Source organism: Penicillium angulare (assembly GCF_028827245.1).
Source record: "Penicillium angulare strain IBT 27051 chromosome Unknown utg000003l_segment0_segment0, whole genome shotgun sequence".
Lineage (NCBI taxonomy): Eukaryota > Fungi > Ascomycota > Eurotiomycetes > Eurotiales > Aspergillaceae > Penicillium > Penicillium angulare.
Window position 1 is genome coordinate 3,818,633 of NW_026623162.1, and position 21,412 is coordinate 3,840,044.

The 21,412-nt window shown below is 45.3% G+C and overlaps 8 protein-coding genes across 8 annotated transcripts; 2 read left to right on the forward strand and 6 right to left on the reverse strand.

Moving 5' to 3' along the window:
* Nucleotides 1–2,226: 2,226 nt before the first annotated feature.
* On the reverse strand, nt 2,227–3,474 carry N7478_003565 (uncharacterized protein; the record flags this gene model as incomplete). Its single annotated transcript, XM_056919779.1, has 1 exon — nt 2,227–3,474. The coding sequence occupies one exon, from the start codon at nt 3,472–3,474 to the stop codon at nt 2,227–2,229; it is 1,248 nt and encodes a 415-aa protein (XP_056782937.1).
* A 656-nt stretch (nt 3,475–4,130) lies between these two features.
* sod4 (mitochondrial 37S ribosomal protein mS42) lies at nt 4,131–5,246 on the forward strand (the record flags this gene model as incomplete). Its single annotated transcript, XM_056919780.1, has 4 exons — nt 4,131–4,181; nt 4,260–4,440; nt 4,538–4,662; nt 4,719–5,246. 4 exons carry the CDS (start codon nt 4,131–4,133, stop codon nt 5,244–5,246), a joined length of 885 nt encoding a protein of 294 aa, XP_056782938.1.
* Nucleotides 5,247–5,555: 309 nt separating this feature from the next.
* Nucleotides 5,556–6,329, reverse strand: N7478_003567 (ubiquinone-binding COQ10-like protein; the record flags this gene model as incomplete). Its single annotated transcript, XM_056919781.1, has 1 exon — nt 5,556–6,329. One exon carries the CDS (start codon nt 6,327–6,329, stop codon nt 5,556–5,558), a length of 774 nt encoding a protein of 257 aa, XP_056782939.1.
* Nucleotides 6,330–6,760: 431 nt separating this feature from the next.
* On the reverse strand, nt 6,761–9,309 carry N7478_003568 (putative C6 transcription factor; the record flags this gene model as incomplete). Its single annotated transcript, XM_056919782.1, has 6 exons — nt 6,761–6,898; nt 6,955–7,127; nt 7,193–8,452; nt 8,507–8,717; nt 8,784–9,150; nt 9,203–9,309. The coding sequence occupies 6 exons, from the start codon at nt 9,307–9,309 to the stop codon at nt 6,761–6,763; spliced, it is 2,256 nt and encodes a 751-aa protein (XP_056782940.1).
* A 2,638-nt stretch (nt 9,310–11,947) lies between these two features.
* Nucleotides 11,948–12,185, reverse strand: N7478_003569 (uncharacterized protein; the record flags this gene model as incomplete). Its single annotated transcript, XM_056919783.1, has 2 exons — nt 11,948–12,018; nt 12,077–12,185. The coding sequence occupies 2 exons, from the start codon at nt 12,183–12,185 to the stop codon at nt 11,948–11,950; spliced, it is 180 nt and encodes a 59-aa protein (XP_056782941.1).
* Nucleotides 12,186–12,189: 4 nt separating this feature from the next.
* Nucleotides 12,190–13,758, reverse strand: N7478_003570 (uncharacterized protein; the record flags this gene model as incomplete). Its single annotated transcript, XM_056919784.1, has 4 exons — nt 12,190–12,820; nt 12,873–12,964; nt 13,009–13,248; nt 13,441–13,758. 4 exons carry the CDS (start codon nt 13,756–13,758, stop codon nt 12,190–12,192), a joined length of 1,281 nt encoding a protein of 426 aa, XP_056782942.1.
* A 1,448-nt stretch (nt 13,759–15,206) lies between these two features.
* N7478_003571 (uncharacterized protein) lies at nt 15,207–16,380 on the forward strand (the record flags this gene model as incomplete). Its single annotated transcript, XM_056919785.1, has 2 exons — nt 15,207–15,585; nt 16,325–16,380. 2 exons carry the CDS (start codon nt 15,207–15,209, stop codon nt 16,378–16,380), a joined length of 435 nt encoding a protein of 144 aa, XP_056782943.1.
* Nucleotides 16,381–19,173: 2,793 nt separating this feature from the next.
* Nucleotides 19,174–21,367, reverse strand: N7478_003572 (Zn(II)2Cys6 transcription factor; the record flags this gene model as incomplete). The annotated part of the gene is made up of 3 exons (XM_056919786.1): nt 19,174–20,109; nt 20,168–20,853; nt 20,911–21,367. The coding sequence occupies 3 exons, from the start codon at nt 21,365–21,367 to the stop codon at nt 19,174–19,176; spliced, it is 2,079 nt and encodes a 692-aa protein (XP_056782944.1).
* Between the last annotated feature and the right edge of the window lie 45 nt (nt 21,368–21,412).

Below are 21,412 nucleotides of genomic sequence, written 5' to 3' on the forward strand. Positions count from 1 at the left end.
TTAGAAGCGAATGTATACATCTTTTAAATTTATTATTATTTTTTTACGTTCATATTTCCTCTTCAAGGTGCCTGAGTGCCCTCTCAGGCAGAAACTGGCTTAACGTATTTCCCAAGCGAGCGGCCACCCCAAGCGAGCGGCCACCTGACCGCCTACTTTATAGTTTTAGTTATAATTTTAGAACAACAACGCCAATATATTAAAATATTCAACTAACTATCGCAATGGTCTGATCTATGTCCTTCTTTTCCACACTTGCGGCATGTTGGTAATTTCCTCCTAGCTGGCTGAGCTGGCAAAACGCGTGCTACTGGCTGTGCTACGGGAGGGGGAATTGGTGCTTCAATCACTTGTGTAGCGCGCTGTATAGTATCCTGGGCCTCTTGAACAGTCATTCCACCCTTATTAGGCATCTGCCTAGTAGACCGCTGGCGCTTTTGCTTTTGTTTCTCATGTGCGGCGCGTAATTTGTGTGTTTCAACCTTAAGTAAAGCAGTCGAATGCATCTGAATTTCACAAGCCTTTAGAACTTGATTGATCTGTTGATTCAGGGGACTTGGAGGGCTGTTTGAGCGCTGTTTTAATAGTGCTTTAATAGAACTAGCCTGTCGCTGAAGTTGTTTAAAATTCTGGGGTGTTTTTGGTGAGAATTGGCTTGATCGACTAGTTGGACGACTCCCGGGAGGAGTAGGTGTTCGAAGAATAATATTTAACTTCGATAGCATATGCTTTGGATCAAATGGTATTAATCCGGCTGCTGCAAAGCTATTTTGAATAGTTTTAGCCTGGAAGACTTCCTCACGAGCAATTAGATAAGCTGAAAGGAAGTCGAACTTGTCGATATGGTTAAAACCAAGCCGCATCTGATTTTCAACAAGCCGCCCATACGCACGTTTTAACAGCGCAAAACATCCAACATCAAGTAGTTAATGAAGATGGGAAGAATGTGCTGGCATACAGATCGGAATAATATTATTCTCTTTGCAAATTTAATCGAATTGAGGAGTTAAATGACTCCCATGACCATCTAGAATTAGAAGTCGATATTTCCCAACCGTACGATTAGTTGTTGCTGGAATAAAGTGTTTTTGAAGCCATCGAAGTCTAATCTCATCTGTTGTCCATCCATTTGGACTTGTTTTAAAACGCCAATTAGGTAGAAGGTTATCGAACCAGCCTTGAATTAGCACTTTGCCTTTAAAAATAATCACAGGAGCAAGTGCATATCCAGATCCACAGATAGTTTCAATAACTGTTACCCATTCACGATTTCCAGGCTGTAAAAGTGATCGCCGACCATAGAATTCAGAGCGAGTAACAACTTTAGCAGTTGCTGTTAATCCCATTGCAAAGCCAGTTTCATCAAAATTATAGATATCCTCTGAAAGAATACCATTCTCTTGAATTGTCTGAAAAACAAGATTAAACCATTCTTTAACAACCTTTGGATCCTCCATCTTTGCACGCTCATAATTATATCGTCTAGAGAACCGAGTAGTCAGTTCTGGATGGCGTTTAACGAAGTTTGTAACCCAATTCTTGCCGACAGTATAAGAAGGGGTCTCGCCACGTGCTATGAGTAGAATATTGGCCATTTCTTGAACAGTAGCTGGGCGGGGGGCAGCTCCACGTATATCCATAGAGATTATCCACTGGACAAGCGAGTTCTCTTCATTCTGATTCAGTTTGTGACTATTGGCACGAGTTTCAGAGCGATAAGGATGACCGGTAAGACGACGCCGTAATGTAGAGCGGGGTATATCGAATAGACGTGCTGCTGTGGCGACCGCTGTAATTTCTTGTTTTTTTATAGCCTCAATAGCAAGTAGGGTTCTACCTTCCTGTTCTAGAGAACTTTGGCTTGATTGAGTGCGTTTTGGTGGCATGGTGGGTGTTTGAAGATGGTAGGACGCGTTCGCGACGCGATTTTTTGGTTGGGTGGCCGCTCGCTTGGGGTGGCCGCTCGCTTGGGAAATACGTTATCTTCCCCCATAATTGCAGGCATCAGTGGCCACTCTACATTTCATATGAATGTTGTTTTGAATATTAAAGTTTTGCTGTATTAAGATCGCGAAAAGTACCAGGTATTTTTTAAAAAAAAAAGGGCATAGAATAAAGAAATATAGCGATCGCAAATGTGTTGTACACCGTCCCGCAATGCTCAACGGACAAATGAAAGGTTCACCTCGACCGATAAAAATAAAGCCACCGCAAAAAAACCTCTATTCAAGTAATTTTTCGCACCTGATGCACCTTGAAATACTTATTGGCCTTTTCCTCCTTCTCATTAAATCCCACAGCCTGTACCAAATCCTCGAACGTAGTTGATGGCCTCGCGATACGGCTAGGATAAGGCTCAGGCCCTAAGAATCGCCGTGACTGCGCAAACGCACCAGGGGGCGAAAACACTTTGATACTCTCCGTGCTCGGCTCGCGTTGTCTTGGCGGAGTAACGGGATCTGCTGCAGGTTCAGGCTCCGTGGGAAGTTCCGATGCGTTTTGCGTAGGGAGGGGTGGGGCATCTTTGTCTAGTTGGGGAGGTCCGTTTGAGAAGAGACTACGCACCCGGGTGCCAGAGCGGTTTAGCATTGAACGCATGGATCGGCTACCCATTGAAGCATGTTTGTCTCGTAGAAGGAAATCTGTTCTGTATGATGCGTCTTCTGAAGCTATCGGACTTGAGATTGACCAGGTGCGGCCTACTTTGGGGGGATCTTGAGGATCTGGGGCTGCTGCGCGTTTCTTTTCACCGCGGTGGCGGAGGCAGGTTGAAATCAATAGGGCGAGGATCGCGCCGAAGAGGACCCCCGGGAAGAAACCAACTGCTATTGCTTTGCTGGGGTATTCGGAGGATGTTGTGGACTTTGCGGATGGTGCAAGTGTGCTTTCAGTCGCTTCAGAAACTGATGATGGTATTGGGGTGACGTTTGTGCCGGTGGCTGAACTGCTGCTTGAAGGAGAGATGGTGCTTGATGACGCCGTATTTGTGTTCGTACTTGTGCTTGAGCTGGTACTGGTACTGGAACTTGAGGTCGATGTTGCATTTGCAGCTGTAGTTTCGTTCTTGTTCAGGTAGCAATATCCGTCTGAGCAGCTGTAGCCAAATGGGCAACATGAGTCACCGCATTTGGGGAGAGATTCGTCAAGGAGAGTAGTCATGATGGCGGCTTTGGGATGAGCAGTAGAGTTCTGCTGCTGGATATCACACGTAATAGGGTTGATGGATTCACAGCTGCTTCCAGATGGGCAGCAGATGATCGTGGTGGCGTCCTCGACAACAAGACATGATGTTGATGAGGAGCAGCAGAAGTCCGATGGGACATCAGTTCCGCATGAATTGTATGAAGTAGGACATGAATCGCTTCTTGTAAATATTCCTATCCCAGAGGCATGACTTATTGTCATCAACGATAGGAGCGTCAAGAGTAGAAGAGTAGACCCTTTGTTAATGATGCCCATAGTCGACATCGCCATGTTGGCGGAAAAGAGATAGGTTTGGCGCTTCTAGTTCTCGAGAGATATGAAACAATTCAAATGCAGAGAGTATTTCGATATAACGTATAAAGTATTGATGCCTAGCCAGTGTCTCGTTGCAATGCAGGCCAAAAAGCAATAGGCAGCTATGAGGACGTATATTCACTGAGGATGGAAAAAAAGCCCAACAGTGAAGGGGATGGACGATAGGCTGAAACGAAACAAAACAAAAAGAGAGTAGAATAGTCTGAATAGAGCGAGACCTGACAAAGAAGAGGCCTTGCCAGAGCCATTCATTTCCTTGTTCATGGTTCACATCCAAAGCGATCTATTCTGGGCACGCGCCGAATACCCAAGCTAAGGGTCGACCGGGGTTTCATGATGGACTGCATGATGCTAAATATGAAGCTGAGCGGGCGCTAAGCCAGTTCCTCTTGCAGAAATTCATTAAGATCCACCAAGAGTGAATGAGCAGGATGGTGGGCGCTTAGAGAAACACTGGGAGAGACAGATGTAGTTGCCTGGATGGTGATTGGTGGTGCCCAATTTGGCTTGACTAAGCCACGCTAGTCCCGATATGGCACTGCGTCGGGAGGGAAATTCTTCGTGATTTGGGAAAGCTCAAATGGTCGTCAATCTCGTGCCTGCCTAACATCATGTTTAGCCGACTTGTCCGGCCGGGCGCTTTGCGCGCGGCTTCTATTCAGGTAAGTCTCTTCATGCAGAATTATTGCTTTTTGGCCCCGTTGAGTGGACACCAATCCTAATCGCGTTTTACTCTCTAGACACCTACCTCCGCTCTTGCACGCTTCCAGATTCGTGGTATCCATCGCATCCCTCAATTGCAGCATGACGCGCAGTACAAGCAGAATGGTATTTCGGAATTCATGTCGCCTGAGGCTTTTGACTTCTCCTGGACCCAATACCAGTCCCTGCTCGTGGATAAGCTCAACCTGTTGACACAAGGTCAGTCCGGCTCACCCTTTCGACAATTGCACGATATTGCGGTTTCTTTTTGTACAGAAAAGCTTGGGACATAAATCTGATTTAGCTTTTACTATAGACACTGCTGATGCGGACGCCAAACCCGGAGAGCTGCTGGTCAAGTACTCCCGGCGCCCGGAGATGGCCTCGGTCTTCAACTATGCCTCAATGGCTCACAACAACCACTTTTTCTTCAACTGCCTGGTCAGTCCGGAATGCTAATGATCCATACCATGTTATCCACTTCTAATAGTGTACAGTCTCCCGAATCCACCACCATCCCCGAAAAGTTCTCCCGGGACATTGTCGACACCTGTTCCTCCGTCGAATCCCTGAAGCTCGACTTCCTCGCTACCGCCAACTCCATGTTCGGCCCTGGCTTTGTCTGGCTCGCCAAGAACCTCGAGCGTGAGGGTCTGATGCAGATCTTCTGTACCTACAACGCCGGCTCCCCCTACCCGGCCGCTCACTCCCGCCGCCAAGGCGTTGATATGGCCACTCACACACCCGAGACCGCCCTGGGAAACCAGTTCGCCGGCTCAATGGGCGCCCATTCCGCGAACTCGAAGCACTTGGCACCTGGTGCCATTGACGTGCAGCCTATTCTGTGTGTTAACACTTGGGAGCATGTGTGGATGATGGACTACGGCATCGCTGGCAAGGAAGAGTACCTTGAGCGCTGGTGGAACCGAATCAACTGGGACGTCGTCTTCGACAACTACAATGCCATTGGCTCCGCGAAGAGCGCACGAACTGCCGCCCCCGGCACTCGGAGTCTGAGCGGTTAAAATCATTCTGGTGTTCAAATAATCTGTATTATAAACTAACATGTTTCCATTTTCTTTTGATCCTTGATTCTTACTTCCAAATCATTGTTTTAAAATTGTACAGCGGATCTTATTCCATAGAAATGACACATTGTACCCATGTTTTCCACATGTGCAAGCAATATCTCCCGATCTTCTATAAATTCAAAGCTTCAAATATTGTACTCCATGTATATATCGTACATGCAAATATGTATCAGGCCAAAAGAACACCATAATATACAAACAAATATATGCCAAACAGGATCCATGCCCATTGACGACACAGCTTTACTGGCCCTCGACATGCATCTCTTTCATCCGCTTCTCAAATGCCTCAATCATGACGCCAGCCATCTGACCCTCCACCGCACCCATAAGGGTAGCATGTAGCGGATTTTTGAATTCAAACCGCACCTCTAAATGGACCTTTGTCTGCGGCCCTTGCTTACTATCCAGCGGCGCCAACTCCCACCGCGTAGCGAGGTACTCGAAGATTCCTTCATTCGCACCAGGAAGAAACCCACTCAGTCCTGGTGAAGCACCGCTAACTTCCTCCTTTTTCTCGGCTTTTTCGCCGCTGTGCGCCTCCACAATCCACTTCGACCGATCACAGTCCACGCGCGACGTAAATGTCTCGCTGAGAGGCCCATAGCCGACCGTTAAGAACGCCTGAGTGGGATAACCGGTTGCCGGGTCGCGGGCTGTGACGGTCGAGGCATTGAGGAAAGGTAGGAACTCTGAGTATGACTCGACGGAGGAGATTACTTTGAAGAGGAGCTCTGGTGAGTACGGGAGGATGCGGGAGGCTTTCAGGACGCGCTTAGGCGAGTTGTTGTCATTGTTGTTGCCGGATGGTAGGAAGGACGAGAGGGAGGAGAGATTGAATGATCTTATTTGTCTTTTAGGTGTACATGGTGTTTGTGTGTTGTTTGAGGGGCGTGTGGTTGACTTTATTGTGTTGGTTGAGAGCGCTACTTGGTGTGCCCGCAATTCGGAGCGTTGAACCCGGGGTAGTGAGGTCAATGTGCGACTTTGAGGTCGCAGGGTTCGGATTGAGCGCATTGAAGGAAGGAGGAGAGTGCCTTGGTGTTTTGTTGGCTGTGGTGTTGGCGCCGAACTTGAATGAATTGAAGAAAATCATGTTCCCCGAGTGCGCACGGATCGGGATCTGCAAGCCGAGGCCGAAGACCTAGCCCTGGAGTTAATAATGGATGGGAACTTGAACTTATGAGGTGGTCCCCTGTTAAACTTCACAAAAAAAACAAGTCTATTACATAGTAGGTAATATTTATATATGTAGCTGCATAGACATTAAAGCTCTAATTTCTGGATTTGTCCGGGTGTACCAGTTTATATGATGGGAGAGCTTTCCAGTTATATTATTTATATCAAAATTCCCAAGGTTCAACTTGAACTTGAGGTATATACCTACAGTTGCGCTATCAACGAGGCGAGGCTTGGATGCACTGGGTATTTCAAATGCTACTATCTGACTACTGAGGCTGATACCCATCCATTTGGAAATCGAGAGGCATTGAAAAATCCAGAATTGGAGTAGGCTCTGATGGCTCTGGAGTCCACATATTGTCCTGTGCTGTGGAAAATCCGTACATTCTGCTGTCATACATCCGCTAAAGAAGATGTTAGCTTCTATCTGCTATGCTAATGATCATCGAGGACAACTTACCCAGTCCAATTCAGAAGGCATGCTAAGCATTTCATTGATCACATCGAGAGATGAATAGGAAGGCGTTTGAGAAGTGTCTGTAAGCATGGCGGCGGCCTGCATATTATCCGGTGATAGCGTTGGCTGTTGCGGTTCGCCTGTCGCTGGGTTCGGTAATAAATGGTATGGATCGTCTGGTTCGTGCAATTAGTTTAGTTCCCGAGGCTTTCTAGTTAGAAAGAATCATGACTATACGTACCTTCTAGCTCTTCTAAATTTGATGTCAGGCTCTCAACACTACAGCCTTTGACTCGACTAAGCATAATGCTTAAAGCAATAAATGCCCGCTGAGTATCTGGAGAGCGCCGTGTCCGCTTGAAAATCTTGTGAGTACTTTCCAAAAGACAGAGTAGCTGTCTCTGCTCTTTAATTTGAGCCGGGGTAGTGTTCGCATCGTTCTTGTTTTGTAATGGTGCTAGACAAAGAATCATAGCGGAAAGCATAAAATCAGTGTTCTGAAGAGAGTTCAGAAGGAATCGCTCTTTATAAAGTTGGCCACCGGGTAAGCTCTCGCTCCAAAGATCTTTGTGATGCCGCAATGATGCACTGGCAGCACTAATGCAGATATTTCGCGAATTGGCATATGTACCCTGCCTTTCAGTGATGTAACGGCGATGCAGAACTATGCGTGATTTCTGGTAAATCAAATCGAGAGTATACCTGGCCAGTATTATGTTGGTTTGCTCTCCCATAGATTCGGCCATCGTTCGAACTTGAAGGAAAGCAGGTAGCTGACCGTGCGCTACTTCAAGTCGATTATTCATCGCCATAATTTCTTCATATGAGACTGGGTCTCGTCTGTAGGCCGAGTCGCATATTTGTCCAAACACATCCATCAGACGCCCTTTGGCTCGGGTATAGGAACAGGGAGTTCTGTCTTCGGCTGGTCGACATGGTGGTAGCTGAACAGTATTCTCATCAAAATCAGTGTCCAGCAAGTTAGACGGCAACTGAGCATCTTGGTAATAAGGCTGAATAGTTCGAGGAAGACCATTTTGAAACGAAACCAGGACGTCGAGTTGACATAGCAAGGCCCACATTCGCCGACGCATTTCTCCATCAAACGGAGATAGGCTGGGGTAATGACTTGGGTCGCGGTGATAGCCCATGCGCATTGCAAGTCGAATGGCAATACTTAATATGTGGGATACGCCTATTTGTCCATCCTGACTGCGATATAACTCGGTGATTGCGTAGACAAAGAGCGCATTGACCTTATACTTGCCAGGGGTCAAGTAGTTCGATTGCACCAGGCACTGAGCTGTTCGCCGCCTGAAAACATCCCAAATGCTGATTGTGTCCACTGATTTCATTGGAAGAGGCTCCTCGCTGCGATGGTGCGAGGAAACTGCAAGGGCCATGATGGCATATAACAATGCAATCCATGTGAATGACATTTCATGCGGATTGATCCAAAAGCGCTCATATTCCTTCAGAAATGTTGGCACATGGATAACGACTAAAGCCGACGTCAGCATTCCATAGAATGACCATTACATTCCCGTATACACACTTAATGAGGGCTCAGATGATTTCAGGAAACGCGAAACGAGACGGTCAGCGACCATTCGCGACGGGATATCCCCAAGGATTTCTTGTTTTGTTACTGGTTTGGAAATACCAAGTAGAAGAACTGGAGAACAATTTTCGAAAGGCGCCTTTACGATTCCATCACTATCGGAGTTCTCTTCCTGTTCATCCAAGTATTCCCTGACTCCATTGATCTAAAGAATAGAGTTAGCCTTTTCACTTTATCCTTCTTTAAGCACTAGAATTCAAAAAATACAAACCTCTTCTAGGATAGCGCGCCAGTTTGCACTATCAATATAATTAGTACCCTCATCATCAACGACCAAAGTACCTGTATCATGGGGCGATGACTTCGTGACACGGTCGTTCATGGATGGGGGAGTATCGTAGCCAACGAGAGTCTCATGTGGCTCAGTATTGAAATTAAAACTTTCACTCTCAGGTTTCTGTTGTTGCGCTAATGACATGACTAAATTCTCCAAGTGCTGGAGGCGATCTTGCACAAGTGTTGGACTTGCTCGCCCATGCTGGGCTTTGGCTCGCGGTCCGCGACCGACGAAAGTACATGATCCAGCCTCACCACGCTTCTTACAGTTGATGCAGGGATAGGTACGGCAACATTTCAATCTGTGGGCTATTAGCACCCAGGTGCACGGAAGCCATATGTATGACAGCTTACTTTCTGAAGCGACATGCTGTGCATGAGAACTGTACGCGAGTTCGCTTCTTCCCTGTCCCCGCGGACTCCGCAGCGAGCGGGTCCGGGTCAGTGACTGAGTCGGACATGGGGATGTTGCTGGGAAGATTAGGTTAATGCTAATTATAGCACCTGAAGTTATTCCCTATTGAGGTGGTAACTAGAGATTACCGGTTCTATTGCTGAGGATGTAATTCCAGTTGTCCGCTTTGTGAATGCGAAAATGTGGTAAAGGAATAGAGGGGCGGAGAACAAACGAGGCTTTGGCGTCGGACTTCAGAGCTTATCTCCATTACCTGTGCAAAATGGTGTTCCCTATTTATGCCAATATCCCCAACTATTCGATGGGGCCTTTTTTATATGTTCTAAGTTTTTTCTAAGTTGGGTCTAGGTTTATTTTCCAATTTTTGTATTGGTCACCAATCGGTGCAAGATGATGGTGAAAACACCTCCGTTTTTTGGTCGTTTGTTGCATTTGCTCTGATGAGATAGGCGATAAGATATCGATCGTGTGATTGGCTGGTGCTTCCTTGAATAAGTTTGGCAGAATACATGCATGTGTACTCTTGGGTATTGAGATGGAAGAAAATGTAGATGAGTCTCAAATGTAAATGAGACTTCTATGCCGTGTGATATACATTGAAAGCCACTTGGGCACAAAGTAGCGAAAATGAGCATGATATCTAAGGATTTTTTTACTACAGGTATCGTGCAGCAGAGGGTTTTGCCTCATGATAACACAAATTTGGATCACCTTTACCGATTGGGTTCCATAGCTCAGTTGGTTAGAGCGCCATGCTAATAACGTGGATGTCGAGGGTTCGACCCCCTCTGGGACCACTTTTTTTTCGATCTTCTCCAAAATGGATCCTTTTCTACACTGTTGGGACAGAGTGGACGTAGAGGTAAAACCTCACACCGCCTTCACCGCTTGGGTTCCATAGCTCAGTTGGTTAGAGCGCCATGCTAATAACGTGGATGTCGAGGGTTCGACCCCCTCTGGGACCAACTTTTTTTGATCTGCTCCAAACCAAAAATTTTGTCTGCTGTGTTGACTTGATATTGTACAAGAGCCCTGCTTCTAATTTTTCACTGCCTTTACCGGCTGGCACACAGGGTCAGATTGAATACTGGTACTGTAGAGATGAGACTATGAGTGTTCCACAGTGTAAGGATATTGACTAGTTAGTATTCGGTTGAGTTCTAAACTAATCGCTGATCTACTGTCGATCAGCAACACCTCTCCCTACTATATATGATATATGATGCTCTGCAGTCTCTGCCAGAGAGTTCTACCTGCTGACGCAGTGCCACTACAAACAGTGTTGTACAAAGTCAGGGTACGGCGCATGCAAGGCGAGCAAGTGTAGTTGTTGACACCGGAGGAGGCATCTATATTGGATATCTGAGGATCTTCACTGTAAGGGCTCTCACAGAATACATATAGCTGTACTGCTTTATTGTTATATGATTGGCTGGTCAATGGCAGATCGACCCTTACCTGTTTGGGAAGGGGTATCAACATTTGAAGGGGTACTGTAGAGCAGTTGGAAGAGTATAAAGGAAGTTTACTGAGATTAAAAAAATCAAAAATGTTGGTCCCAGAGGGGGTCGAACCCTCGACATCCACGTTATTAGCATGGCGCTCTAACCAACTGAGCTATGGAACCCACTTGATAAAGAGGATTTAAATTTGTGTCATTATGAAGTATGCATTGTTCCTATGCAGCTAAAAACCTAAAGCATACATCTTGTGACGAGGAAGCCCCTTACCAATCATTGCCTTCCGCTTGTATATAATAAATCCCCAGGCCAGCACCCCTTAATTTTCCACGTTATATAGTATTATCACTCTCGAGATAGATTCATACCCTACAGAATACACTTCTTTCTTGCTTGTCGACCTTCTCTTTGTATTAGATGATATTATTGCAGGCACTTTGGTGTGGGTTTTGGTGAGGTGAATCCGACCGAGGCGCTTTGTACCAAGATAGGCAGAACCCCAGCATAACATTTAAATATGTAGTACTAGTGGCCGACAAATCCCCGCCTACCAGCTTGCAATCGAGGCTTGAATTTCATAAATCAGTGCAGGAGCTCTATAGTACTGTGAAACTGTCACATGGCCATTGTGTGACTTTTTTTGTCAAAGAAGGTCAATTTCAAACAGTGGATGAATCAATGCTTAAAAATTATTACATTTTTATGTATATTTCAAAACGAAAATGTTTCGAAGCTGTGTTCAATGTGTGTTGAGGGTGAGTTGAATACTATATTTTGAGCGTTTTTGGAGTGTTTTCAAAATGCTCTAAAAAACGGTTTGGCATAAAAAAATGGTTCATTCGTACAATTTTTTTTTTGAATTCGTCCAACAATTTTTTTTAAAAAGATAAATTATTTCTTAATCAAAATGGTGTTAGAACTGTGATAAATATGAAAATGTACACAATACCATAATAACATGTAAATGCATTGCTTGACTGTGTCTCAGCTGTTTCTTTTCTTATTACTACCGAGCTTCCGTGCTGATATCTGAGTATCTGTACTTAGTCTGTGTATCTTGTTTGGCGCTGACCTGTCTCCGAATGATTTACCATCCAACCGTGACGTAATAAGCAGGTCTCATTGAAGGGATTACCCTCTAGCAGATCAACTGACTGTTCATACGCATGACAACTTTTCCCCCAGGGTTTTTAAGCCATGTATTGACGTTATCTCCGGAGGCATTCAGGCCCTCAATTGATATTGCAAGTCGGCTCGCTGGATCTTAATTTCTCGCCTTGAGCGCAAAGCAATAACTAACAGGCGTTTGGGAGAGGTGGAATTGCACGATAACCTTGCTGCCGGGTGAGACACTCAGCGAGCTGGGCACAGAGATGAGGAATTTTCCGCATTCAATATAGCCACGGTCGCGGTCTGGTGCACAATTCACAGTGCCTTCTCTGCCTTTGAGGTATTCCTTCATCCTGTCAATGTTGCTCTGTTTCTTGGCGCTCAAAGCCTGCTGGAGCCCAATAATTGCGCAGCTCTGGGTCAAGGGAGTCTCGCAGATCATTGTATGAGTCTCGAGCTTTCTGCGCCCATGATCGAATATCTGGGTCCTCTGAGTGTAGAAGTGCCTTGAAGCTTTGTCGATCGAAGACTTCTTTTATTTCTGGCATATTTTCATCTTGGAATCTTTGCCATATCGGCGGCACAACATTGAGATGGCGGCCAGCGGACGACCGACTAATAGATGGACAGAGATATCTATCGAGATTTCTTGCACTGAGTGTCTGGAACAAACATGCTATCCACATTTCGAAAAGGTCAAGCAAACATTGCTCAGATATAGGGAGAGTTTGTCCCTTGGTATCCATGTCAATTGTTGCAAGGATAACAAATTTCGAGCACATATCCTCCCTCGAATCCCAATTGTGGTAATGGAGGCTAGGGTGTCCCCTGCGGTAGATCTTGTTTTTGTGATCCGCTATCCTTCTTGCCAAGTCCATTGCTTGGCCAACGTACAGCCAGAAATGTTTGGGCTCTTTTGGGGACCAGAGAATATGCAAGTAGACTCCAGCGGCAGTGCTTTCGGTATCTCCCCCGATCAATTGTAATCTAGCCAGGCTTATAAGAAGCTGATATATTCCGTAGACATGACTGCACTTACTCTTCCACGGAGCATAACCCATCTTCACTAACTCGTCTCAGGCTATCTGTCAGGATATCCTCAAGCTTCGCACATAGGTCCACAGTAGAATACTGCTGTAAAAAATCCCCGTAACGATCGGAATAGGGTCTCCAACCTTTTGGATTAGATAGGTCAAAACATTGGTTCGGTCCACTGATGTAAGATCTAGCGGAATTGGAAGTAACACTCCTGTAACAGTATCAAATCCTCCAATATCTCCTTCCAAGGCCATATCTTTCTCTTGTGTCAGGTTCTCCGACTCTGGGGATCTTTCGGATCTTGAGAAGTATTCAGATTGCTCAGGTTGCTCAGGTTGGAGGCTTGGTTCGATGGCTGCTGTATTGCTGGCGTGACTCTATCTTTTATCTGCTCGAGAGTTATCAATCTGTGTTTGCCAGAGATTGCGTCGCTCCTCAAATTCTGCATCCCACTTTATGTTTTGAGTCTGCCTCTTTTCTTAGCTGATCTGCGTGGCTGTTTTGATAGCAGGGCTTCGGGCCAAGTTGGATGGTTGCCGCTCGGTCCGTTTTAAGCAGAAGTAACATACATCCACGACATTCATGCACTGTACCTTTTTCAACTCTTTAAGTTGTTCTGCTGTGTCGGGATCAGGGTCATCAAGGTCTTTGAATTGTTCGCTGAAGTCTTCAAGCAGTCGATTAACAATTTTCACACGGATGTTTTTCTCGGAAACCGCCTCTTCATCAACAGCAGTTGGTAGTGCATTCGGGTCAATTTGGATGTCAAATTTATTGACCAGGAAGTGAATCATACCCTTCAGAAGCAAAACATGGCGACAAGCATACTGGTCTTTCCGGAAATATTCATTGTAAGCCTGGACGGCTTCATCACTGGCAAAATCCATGGGCTGTCGTTACCTCTAGAAGATACAACTAGGCATAAGTCACAGGGAGGGAAAGGATCAAATGAGGCTGATAAACGCATAAAAGCAAGTGTTTAGCCTTATTCGGGATGTGAAATTGGGCATGGAGGAGGAAGATAGCCCGAGAGAGATGAGGAGGAAAGATAGGGTAAGGAGCGAGTCCCTTGAGCTTTAGAGTGATGCTAATGCGACCCCCCCTCCCTCTCCCTCCTAAAAGGCAATATTTGTTACTTGTATCATTTGCATCCCTCACTAAGAATTCTGCCGGTTTTTATGCTAGATTATGTACACAATACCTGCAATCTTCTATCTGCCCAGCAATTGCAAAAATCAACTGCCCCTACTGTCCCGCTGTCCTATTGTTTGGCTGGTGCCAGTATTTGCTGCTACTGCTAAGGTAAGTATCCCTAATAATTGTAAAGACTAGAGTTGAAGCTTATTATTATTACTGTTGTAAATCTGCTGCTACTGCTGCTATAATACCTGGCAAAATTATAGCCAACTGTCTGCCTATCTTCTCCTTTGAGGCCTTCTTTACCCTTATCTTCAGTAATGTCTTTATCAAGACTATCGTAGGATAAGATCTCTATATGGCTACCTATCCATTCTCCAGCGGAAAGTTATCGTCTAGCCTTTCATGATCTAGAGCCCAAGCGCTCCCCAAGGAATACAACAAGGCAAAACCCCTCATATTCTTAGCCTAACCTGCAATGCGAGGCAGTGCTTTCTTTTATTGTCCTATTTACAAGTGGGCATGTGCCCCACTATTTCTAAACAATTTTTTCCCCAGATCTGCTCCAAAACGAATCTCTTTTTATCGAAACATAGTAGTTTTGCTTTATAATGGCAGAAATTTCAGCCGATTTAACCAACTGGTTCCATAGCTCAGTTGGTTAGAGCGCCATGCTAATAACGTGGATGTCGAGGGTTCGACCCCCTCTGGGACCATTTTTTTAATTTCCATTTTTTTTAGCCTTTCAACGCCTGCACTGTTTGGTTGAGCCTCGGGCCCTATAATTCCATAGTCCAAATGCCTACAAAGGCACATCTGTACTATTGCGGGGTCTCTTGTTTACCATGTCTAGCCTTGAGGTGATGGTGAGGTTGACTCATCCAGTAGCTAGATAGGTGCCGAGGCCTCAAACGAGTCATCTCTATCATCTACTAGTGAGGGAACCCTCCTCTGCTCTCTCTATCTCTCTATCTCTCTGTCTCTCTGTCTCTCTGTCTCTCTGTCCTTCATATCTGTTAACTTAGCTGAACGCGAAATCTCTATGCTCGACGCTCCTCTATGTCTCATCAATAGGCCTTCGTTCTTTCTTCCTCAACATCCTCCAAGATAACATCCCACTGCCCTTTGGTATATCTCCTCATTCTCTACCAGCTTTGTCTCTATCTTCTGTCGGCTTCACCCCTGACTTTTTTCAAGAATGCAAAGCTTGAAGGGTCAAGCTATTGCAGCTTTCAAAAACAGTCTACCTTCCCTTTACCAACGGTGCAGACCTCTGGTCGATCTTTTGATATCACTATTTGTGGAGGATACCTATTTGAATCTTGACGACAATGATCTTCCTTCCTGGCGGGTTGAAAAGACATCCACAGAGCAGTGCCAGTTTCGAGATAAGATTGTTTGGTACCTCAAGAGCCGGCTGCGGGACAAACATAATGGCATTATCCAGTTGAACGATGATTATAATCTCCAGTTTGATGACGCTTACGAGGATGATGTCTTCGTTATTGTTTTATACTGGTATCTAAACGACGATTTAGCCAAATTTCTTCGCCAGAGAAAGGCTCCTACTACCTGCAGTATGTTGTGCACGGAATTCTCCATTCATTGGAGCAGTGTTTGGAGTATTATCTTCCAGATTCTCCTTCCCCCCCCCACCCCCACCCCAAATGAGATTCGAGAGTGTATGAGCCGAACTCTTTCTATGGAGAACGAAATGTAAGTAACATATGAGCCCTATCCCACCCAAAATGCCAACTAAAGCTTTCTTTTAGCCACAAACGGGATTCTTGTTGATACAGCCCGATAACATTTCTTCTGACGAATATGAGCATACAGTTGGAAGGGAAAAAAAGAAGCGCGGCGATATTATACAGAAGGAAATTTTCCAGAAAATAATCCTCATTTCTTCCGGTGGGAGAAGCCCTCGATGACTGCGACGATAACTCCCGGATTGATTACCATGAAGATGGAAAACAGCTCAGATCAAAGACCCAAAAAACAGAAGCCGTTAAGGAGCCACAAGAGAAGCTTTCGGAAAGGTACCTTAGCCGCATCGAAAGGAGAAATGAATGCAGCGAGCGTGCTGTGTCATACATTGGTCCCAGGGTATAAGAAGAGAATCTCAAACCGCTCGAAAATATACCTAGCAAGGAAATACTTGCCAGTGTCCTTGAAATGACAAAAGAAGACTTTCATGAGCGATATGGAGCTTTCATTGTCAATTATGGGGGTATATTCAGTGGAGGAACAACTACTAGAGCTCCCCGCACCAAAGACACGCTCTACTTTGACAGTCTTGATATCCGGTTCTCTTAGGATCCATGAGTAAGTCTAATGCTAGTATTCACAAGCTACGGCCTAACATATTTTAGATTACGGGCGATCAGTGGGCAGCGAGAGAATGAAGATTGCCCAGGAATCTACCTTCATATCTTATGGGACCAACATGAAAGGTTCTGGCTGTATATTGGCCAATGCATCAACCTAAAGGACCGGATTCACGATCACTGTGACAAAGAATACTGTAAGCTGCATCCATCACTCCTTTACAGCGTCTGAGACTCCGGTGATATTGTCGGCGGCGCCTGAGCTACTCTATCCTTATTCCCTGAATCAAACCTTCTCGAGGATAAAATTATGAGCCATCCTATGCTGAATGAGCAGTAAATTCTCCTCAACCTCGAGGAGATGTTTCTTTCATGCGTATTTCAAACCTTCAGGCCCCATCAGCTAGAACGCTACGTACCACAAGGCACACCAATGCCATGGGCAGGTTCAAATCTCAACTTAGCACTTCCACTATGGAAGAGCTTCTCTCTTCAGTCTGGAGAGGTTGTAACGCGCCAAACACTCGTTGACGCTTTCCAAAGCCTTGATTCAGCAGTTTGAGAATGGGCAAAGTTTTGGAAAGACGCGTACAACTCCCTTCGGGATTTGCCCGACCCTCGACTTCGTGAATATTGGGTTCAAAATCTGGCTAAGGCCCAAGACGCAAGTTTAAGAAGCGAAAAAGGGCAGATACCATGATTTTCTATGCTCTCGACGCATCTGCAAATCTAACCAATGGCCAGGAGGGCAGCCTTTCATTGTCCTGGGATACAGATCTTGGGTTTTCCCCGTTTCAGAATCCTTGAAAGTTCCCTGGCAAGCCGGAGATAAAGTCTTTATCCTGCCTTTGCTTTTTGACAGCCCCCAGGAATTTTCTTTCGCGCGTAAGGCGCGTGACACGGATCCTGCTAGAAGGCTAGTTATTGGCATGAAAAAGAGGATGAGGATGAGTGGGTCTGGCCTTTCACTTACGGGGAGAATGCAGTTCTTGGTATGAACAGCCTTGTTGATTGTTTTGACGGGCTATCCTTCGCTGAGTCCCGGTTATTGCCTCGCCGACTGATATGTACTTTTTCAAAGGATGCTGGCAAATATGTGCCCACTGAAAGTAGTCCCGAAGGTTTTCTCGAACTTGAACATGCTGCAGCTATTTTGGAACCTGTTCAGCGAAAGATGGACTCGGAGAATACTACCTCTTCAAGTTCCAGGGTCTATTCACAGGAGCTCAGATTGTATCTTAGCTTTCACTCTCTACTTTTTAATTTATCTTTTATCCTTTGAGAGTTCTCAAGTCGTAAAAATATGGCTGCTGCTTGTAGGACACACTTGTAATCTTTCTAATTCGAAGAATCTTATCCTATACATGTAATATAGCATCAGTCGGTCAGTCCTATACCTTGCCACAGCCCATGAGCTGCCCATCATGGGTATGTCTGGGTGGATTTTGGGCTTGTAGAAGTAGTTTCTTTTGACTAGCTACGATAGAATAAATTGAAATAGGCAAACTAAGATACATTATAGTGTACACTAATGAAGGCCTCAGGCTTCTTTTCCAACTTAGAAATGCCGTAATTTTATGTATCAGCAATCTAAAGGACTAATATCTGTTTATACCTGAAAGTAATTAAGAAGATAGAATTTGGGTTTTCAATAGTACTTCTACTTACTCCAAGTTTGCAGATTTGGATGTGGACGTTTTGGATATCTGCAGATGTTGGCACAGTTTGATATAGTATATGGACTGCCTTCGTTTGTCTGTCCCACGGTACATTACCGGGGGATATTACAAATGCAGCAGAATCAGTTCAATTTCCAAAAAAAGGAAGGGAGTCTCCCTGCGGATACCTCATGTGAGTGCTCTCACAATATCTTATTTGGAGATACCTTACGCAGTATATCCCCTGCATCCTTCTACTTGGGATTGGTAGACGGCTCTATTGCCTTCATTTGGCAGAACCTGAGACAAGGTACATTGGTCAGTTGATATAAACTTGCTGTGAGCTTTCAATGATACCCCAACCTCCTCCGGGTCCAATTTTCTTTTTTCGATCTGCTCCAAAGCAAATATTTTTCTATTCTGTTGGAAGATAGTGGCTATGAGTGTAAAAACCTACACCGCCTTTACCACATGGGTTCCATAGCTCAGTTGGTTAGAGCGCCATGCTAATAACGTGGATGTCGAGGGTTCGACCCCCTCTGGGACCATTTTTTTTTCGATCTTCTCCAAAATGGATCCTTTTCTAAACTGTGGGAACAGGGTGCACGTAGAGGTAAACGCTCACACCGCCTTCACCGCTTGGGTTCCATAGCTCAGTTGGTTAGAGCGCCATGCTAATAACGTGGATGTCGAGGGTTCGACCCCCTCTGGGACCACTTTTTTTTCGAAGTCCAGAATAAATTCCCTCCTAATCTCTGCGAGGAAAAAGGTGGTTGTTATCAGTCATATCCTCAATCTGATAAGTTATGTATGATACTTCTGTGCACAGGAAGTATAAAGTACAAAAGGCGTTTTTTTGTCAATACAGTTTCCGACTACTCAGTGAGCAAAAGCGACGAGTCACTGAGTACCAATCCGGAAAGGGGAACCAAAAATCGGCAGGAGAAATCCAGTACGTAGGTAGTTGTATAATCCCAAATCAGGGCTACTTTGTAAAGTCTAGGAGGAGTCTGAGAAAGAATAATAGTGAGTAACCATTTGGATAGAACTGACGTATAATTTGTGATCGGAAATGATGACAGGACTCGTATACTACAAATACAAGTATAGATACAGGAGGGGCATATTTGCCATGCAAAGAACGGACATGTTAAACATAGAAAGAGAAATCAAACTAGGATCATCCTGCAGTATAGTCCATCCAATCATTGAAAAGTAAATCAAGTGGCATGCTCCCAGTAAAATCCTGTGATGCTTGATTGAGAAGCATGCGAAGATTCGGATCCGTCGTGCCGTCGTCAGTCATCGCAAGTTGGTTGTCATCGGGAAATACAAAGTCATTCTCACTCGGTAGGCTAATGAAATTTTGGTCTGTATGAGGGATACTGTTTGTGAAGTCTCCAAACCCATTTTCAACCGGCATATCCGAAAGACTATTTGGATGCTGATCTATCTCCAAGTTGGGCAGCGGAGACTGAAATTGACTGCATATCCGATCAATTATTTCCAGATAGCGGGCTGCAGACTTATTCCTAGCAGCTAGCATTCTCAGGCAGTTTCGGGACTGGAACACAGAGTAATATAACTCTGATGATTGGACTTGGGCTTGGTCACTTCTGTCAAAGAAGCCAGCAACAAGCACTAATGTGGCCTGTAGCAAATGATAGGTGGCATACCATGTTACGCTTTGGCATAGACTGCTTTCGTATGTCGTACAGAAATTAGCAATATCATGGATACTATCCATTGCAGCATCGAGGCACTTTTGTTCAGCCGTGGCTTTTGTAGGGAGAAAGCTATGATTCATTTGACTTCCGCGCCAAAGTAATATTCGTAAGTTTTGTTCTTTCCAGAGGACAATCGACCGCGGCCCACGAAACCACGAGGGAACATCAACTGATGTGAAAAAAGCAGGCAAGGCATTATACCAGCGCTGCAGATCTCGCTCCATTGATTCGGCTAGTCTGTATTCTATTTTAGAGCCAGCGGTCTTGGCTAGGAGGAACTCGTGGTAGATCATATCAGCAAGCTTTGCTAGCTGCGCCTGAGCAATTATTGCAGTGTATGTTGTGGGATAATCCACTTCTGGTGGGATTTCCGATGTCAAGGATAGCGTCTATCAACTCAGAATTAGATAAGGTATATTTGACAGAGAACTAAGGGAGGGTTTGTACCTTATCATCGATATTTTTGGGCAGTCGGATATCAATGAATCCATCCACAATTGTTGGCGGGCGACCGGTTGTGATATTGAATCCGCTTTCAAAGCAGTATATAACCCAAAATATATGCCTTCGTCGTTCATGACCGAGAGTGTTATCTGAACCAGACGGCTCTCGGTGCAATCCCAAACCAATTGCCATTCGATAGGCAAGACCAATGAAGTTATACCCGGTATTTGTTCGATCTCTTTTTTGGAGGTAATTCCCCATAAGCAGGAATGCTTGCACAGTCTCTACTGTGCCAGATTCAAGCATCTGAAGAGAAAGGTTCGACCTAGCGGCACCGTAGTAGTTCGATCGGCTGTGGTCTGCTTCTTTGTTTAATGCCCAGTGACCAATAGCAAGAACCATGTAGTATATCACTTGCCATGGCGAGAATGGTGGGGTATTCTGCCGGCCTGCGCTGACCCGACTCTTGAATGTTTTCTCATGTAGAACAGGGAAGTGACTATTATAAAGTAGAAAATACGCGTCTATTAGTTGGCTCTCCTTTTGTGAAAGCGCTAGACTTGAGTGATCCGGTGATGGAATTTTTGGTCGGTGAACTCTTCGATGCGATCTTCGTCGTCCCCTTTGGCCCACGGGATTGGTAATAGTAGGATCGATCTCCTCGAGAATCTGTGAGCCCGAACTGCATCCTAATGTAATACATTAGCGAGAAAAACACCGTGGTCATTAATTACGCCTCGACCTACCTAAATAGCCTGAATCGTTTGTTGGAAGAGTCGCCATCCCGTCAGTGGTTACGGCTTTTTTTTCATCGAGCACTGTGTCTTCAGGCGAAAGAGATCCTTCGTGCCACTCGTAGCTATCAGGAGTGGGCTCCGAATTTTCGTCTACAATAGGCGATTCTGTATCATCCTGTTCAGGACTTAGTTGCTCCAAAGCAGCTTCGATGTCCACCTCGGGGTTAAGTGAGCGCAAAAGCGATCGGAGCTTAGTGCACCGATTTTCAGCTGCATCTAAATTCCTTCTGGTTAAGGGCGTCCGATCGGGTGGGCTTTCGAAGCTGCACGTCTTTCCTTTTCTAGCGCAATAGGAACATGGCCCCGAGTCAGAGCCCGTTCGGTAGCAACGCGTTTTTCTCTTCTGACAATTAATGCACGCGCGTAACGTTGAGGAGCTTGGAGGTTTCCTCGCATTCCTTGGCATGTTGGAATACTCAATTCTGAGAGATTCTCATGCATAAAATGTCGG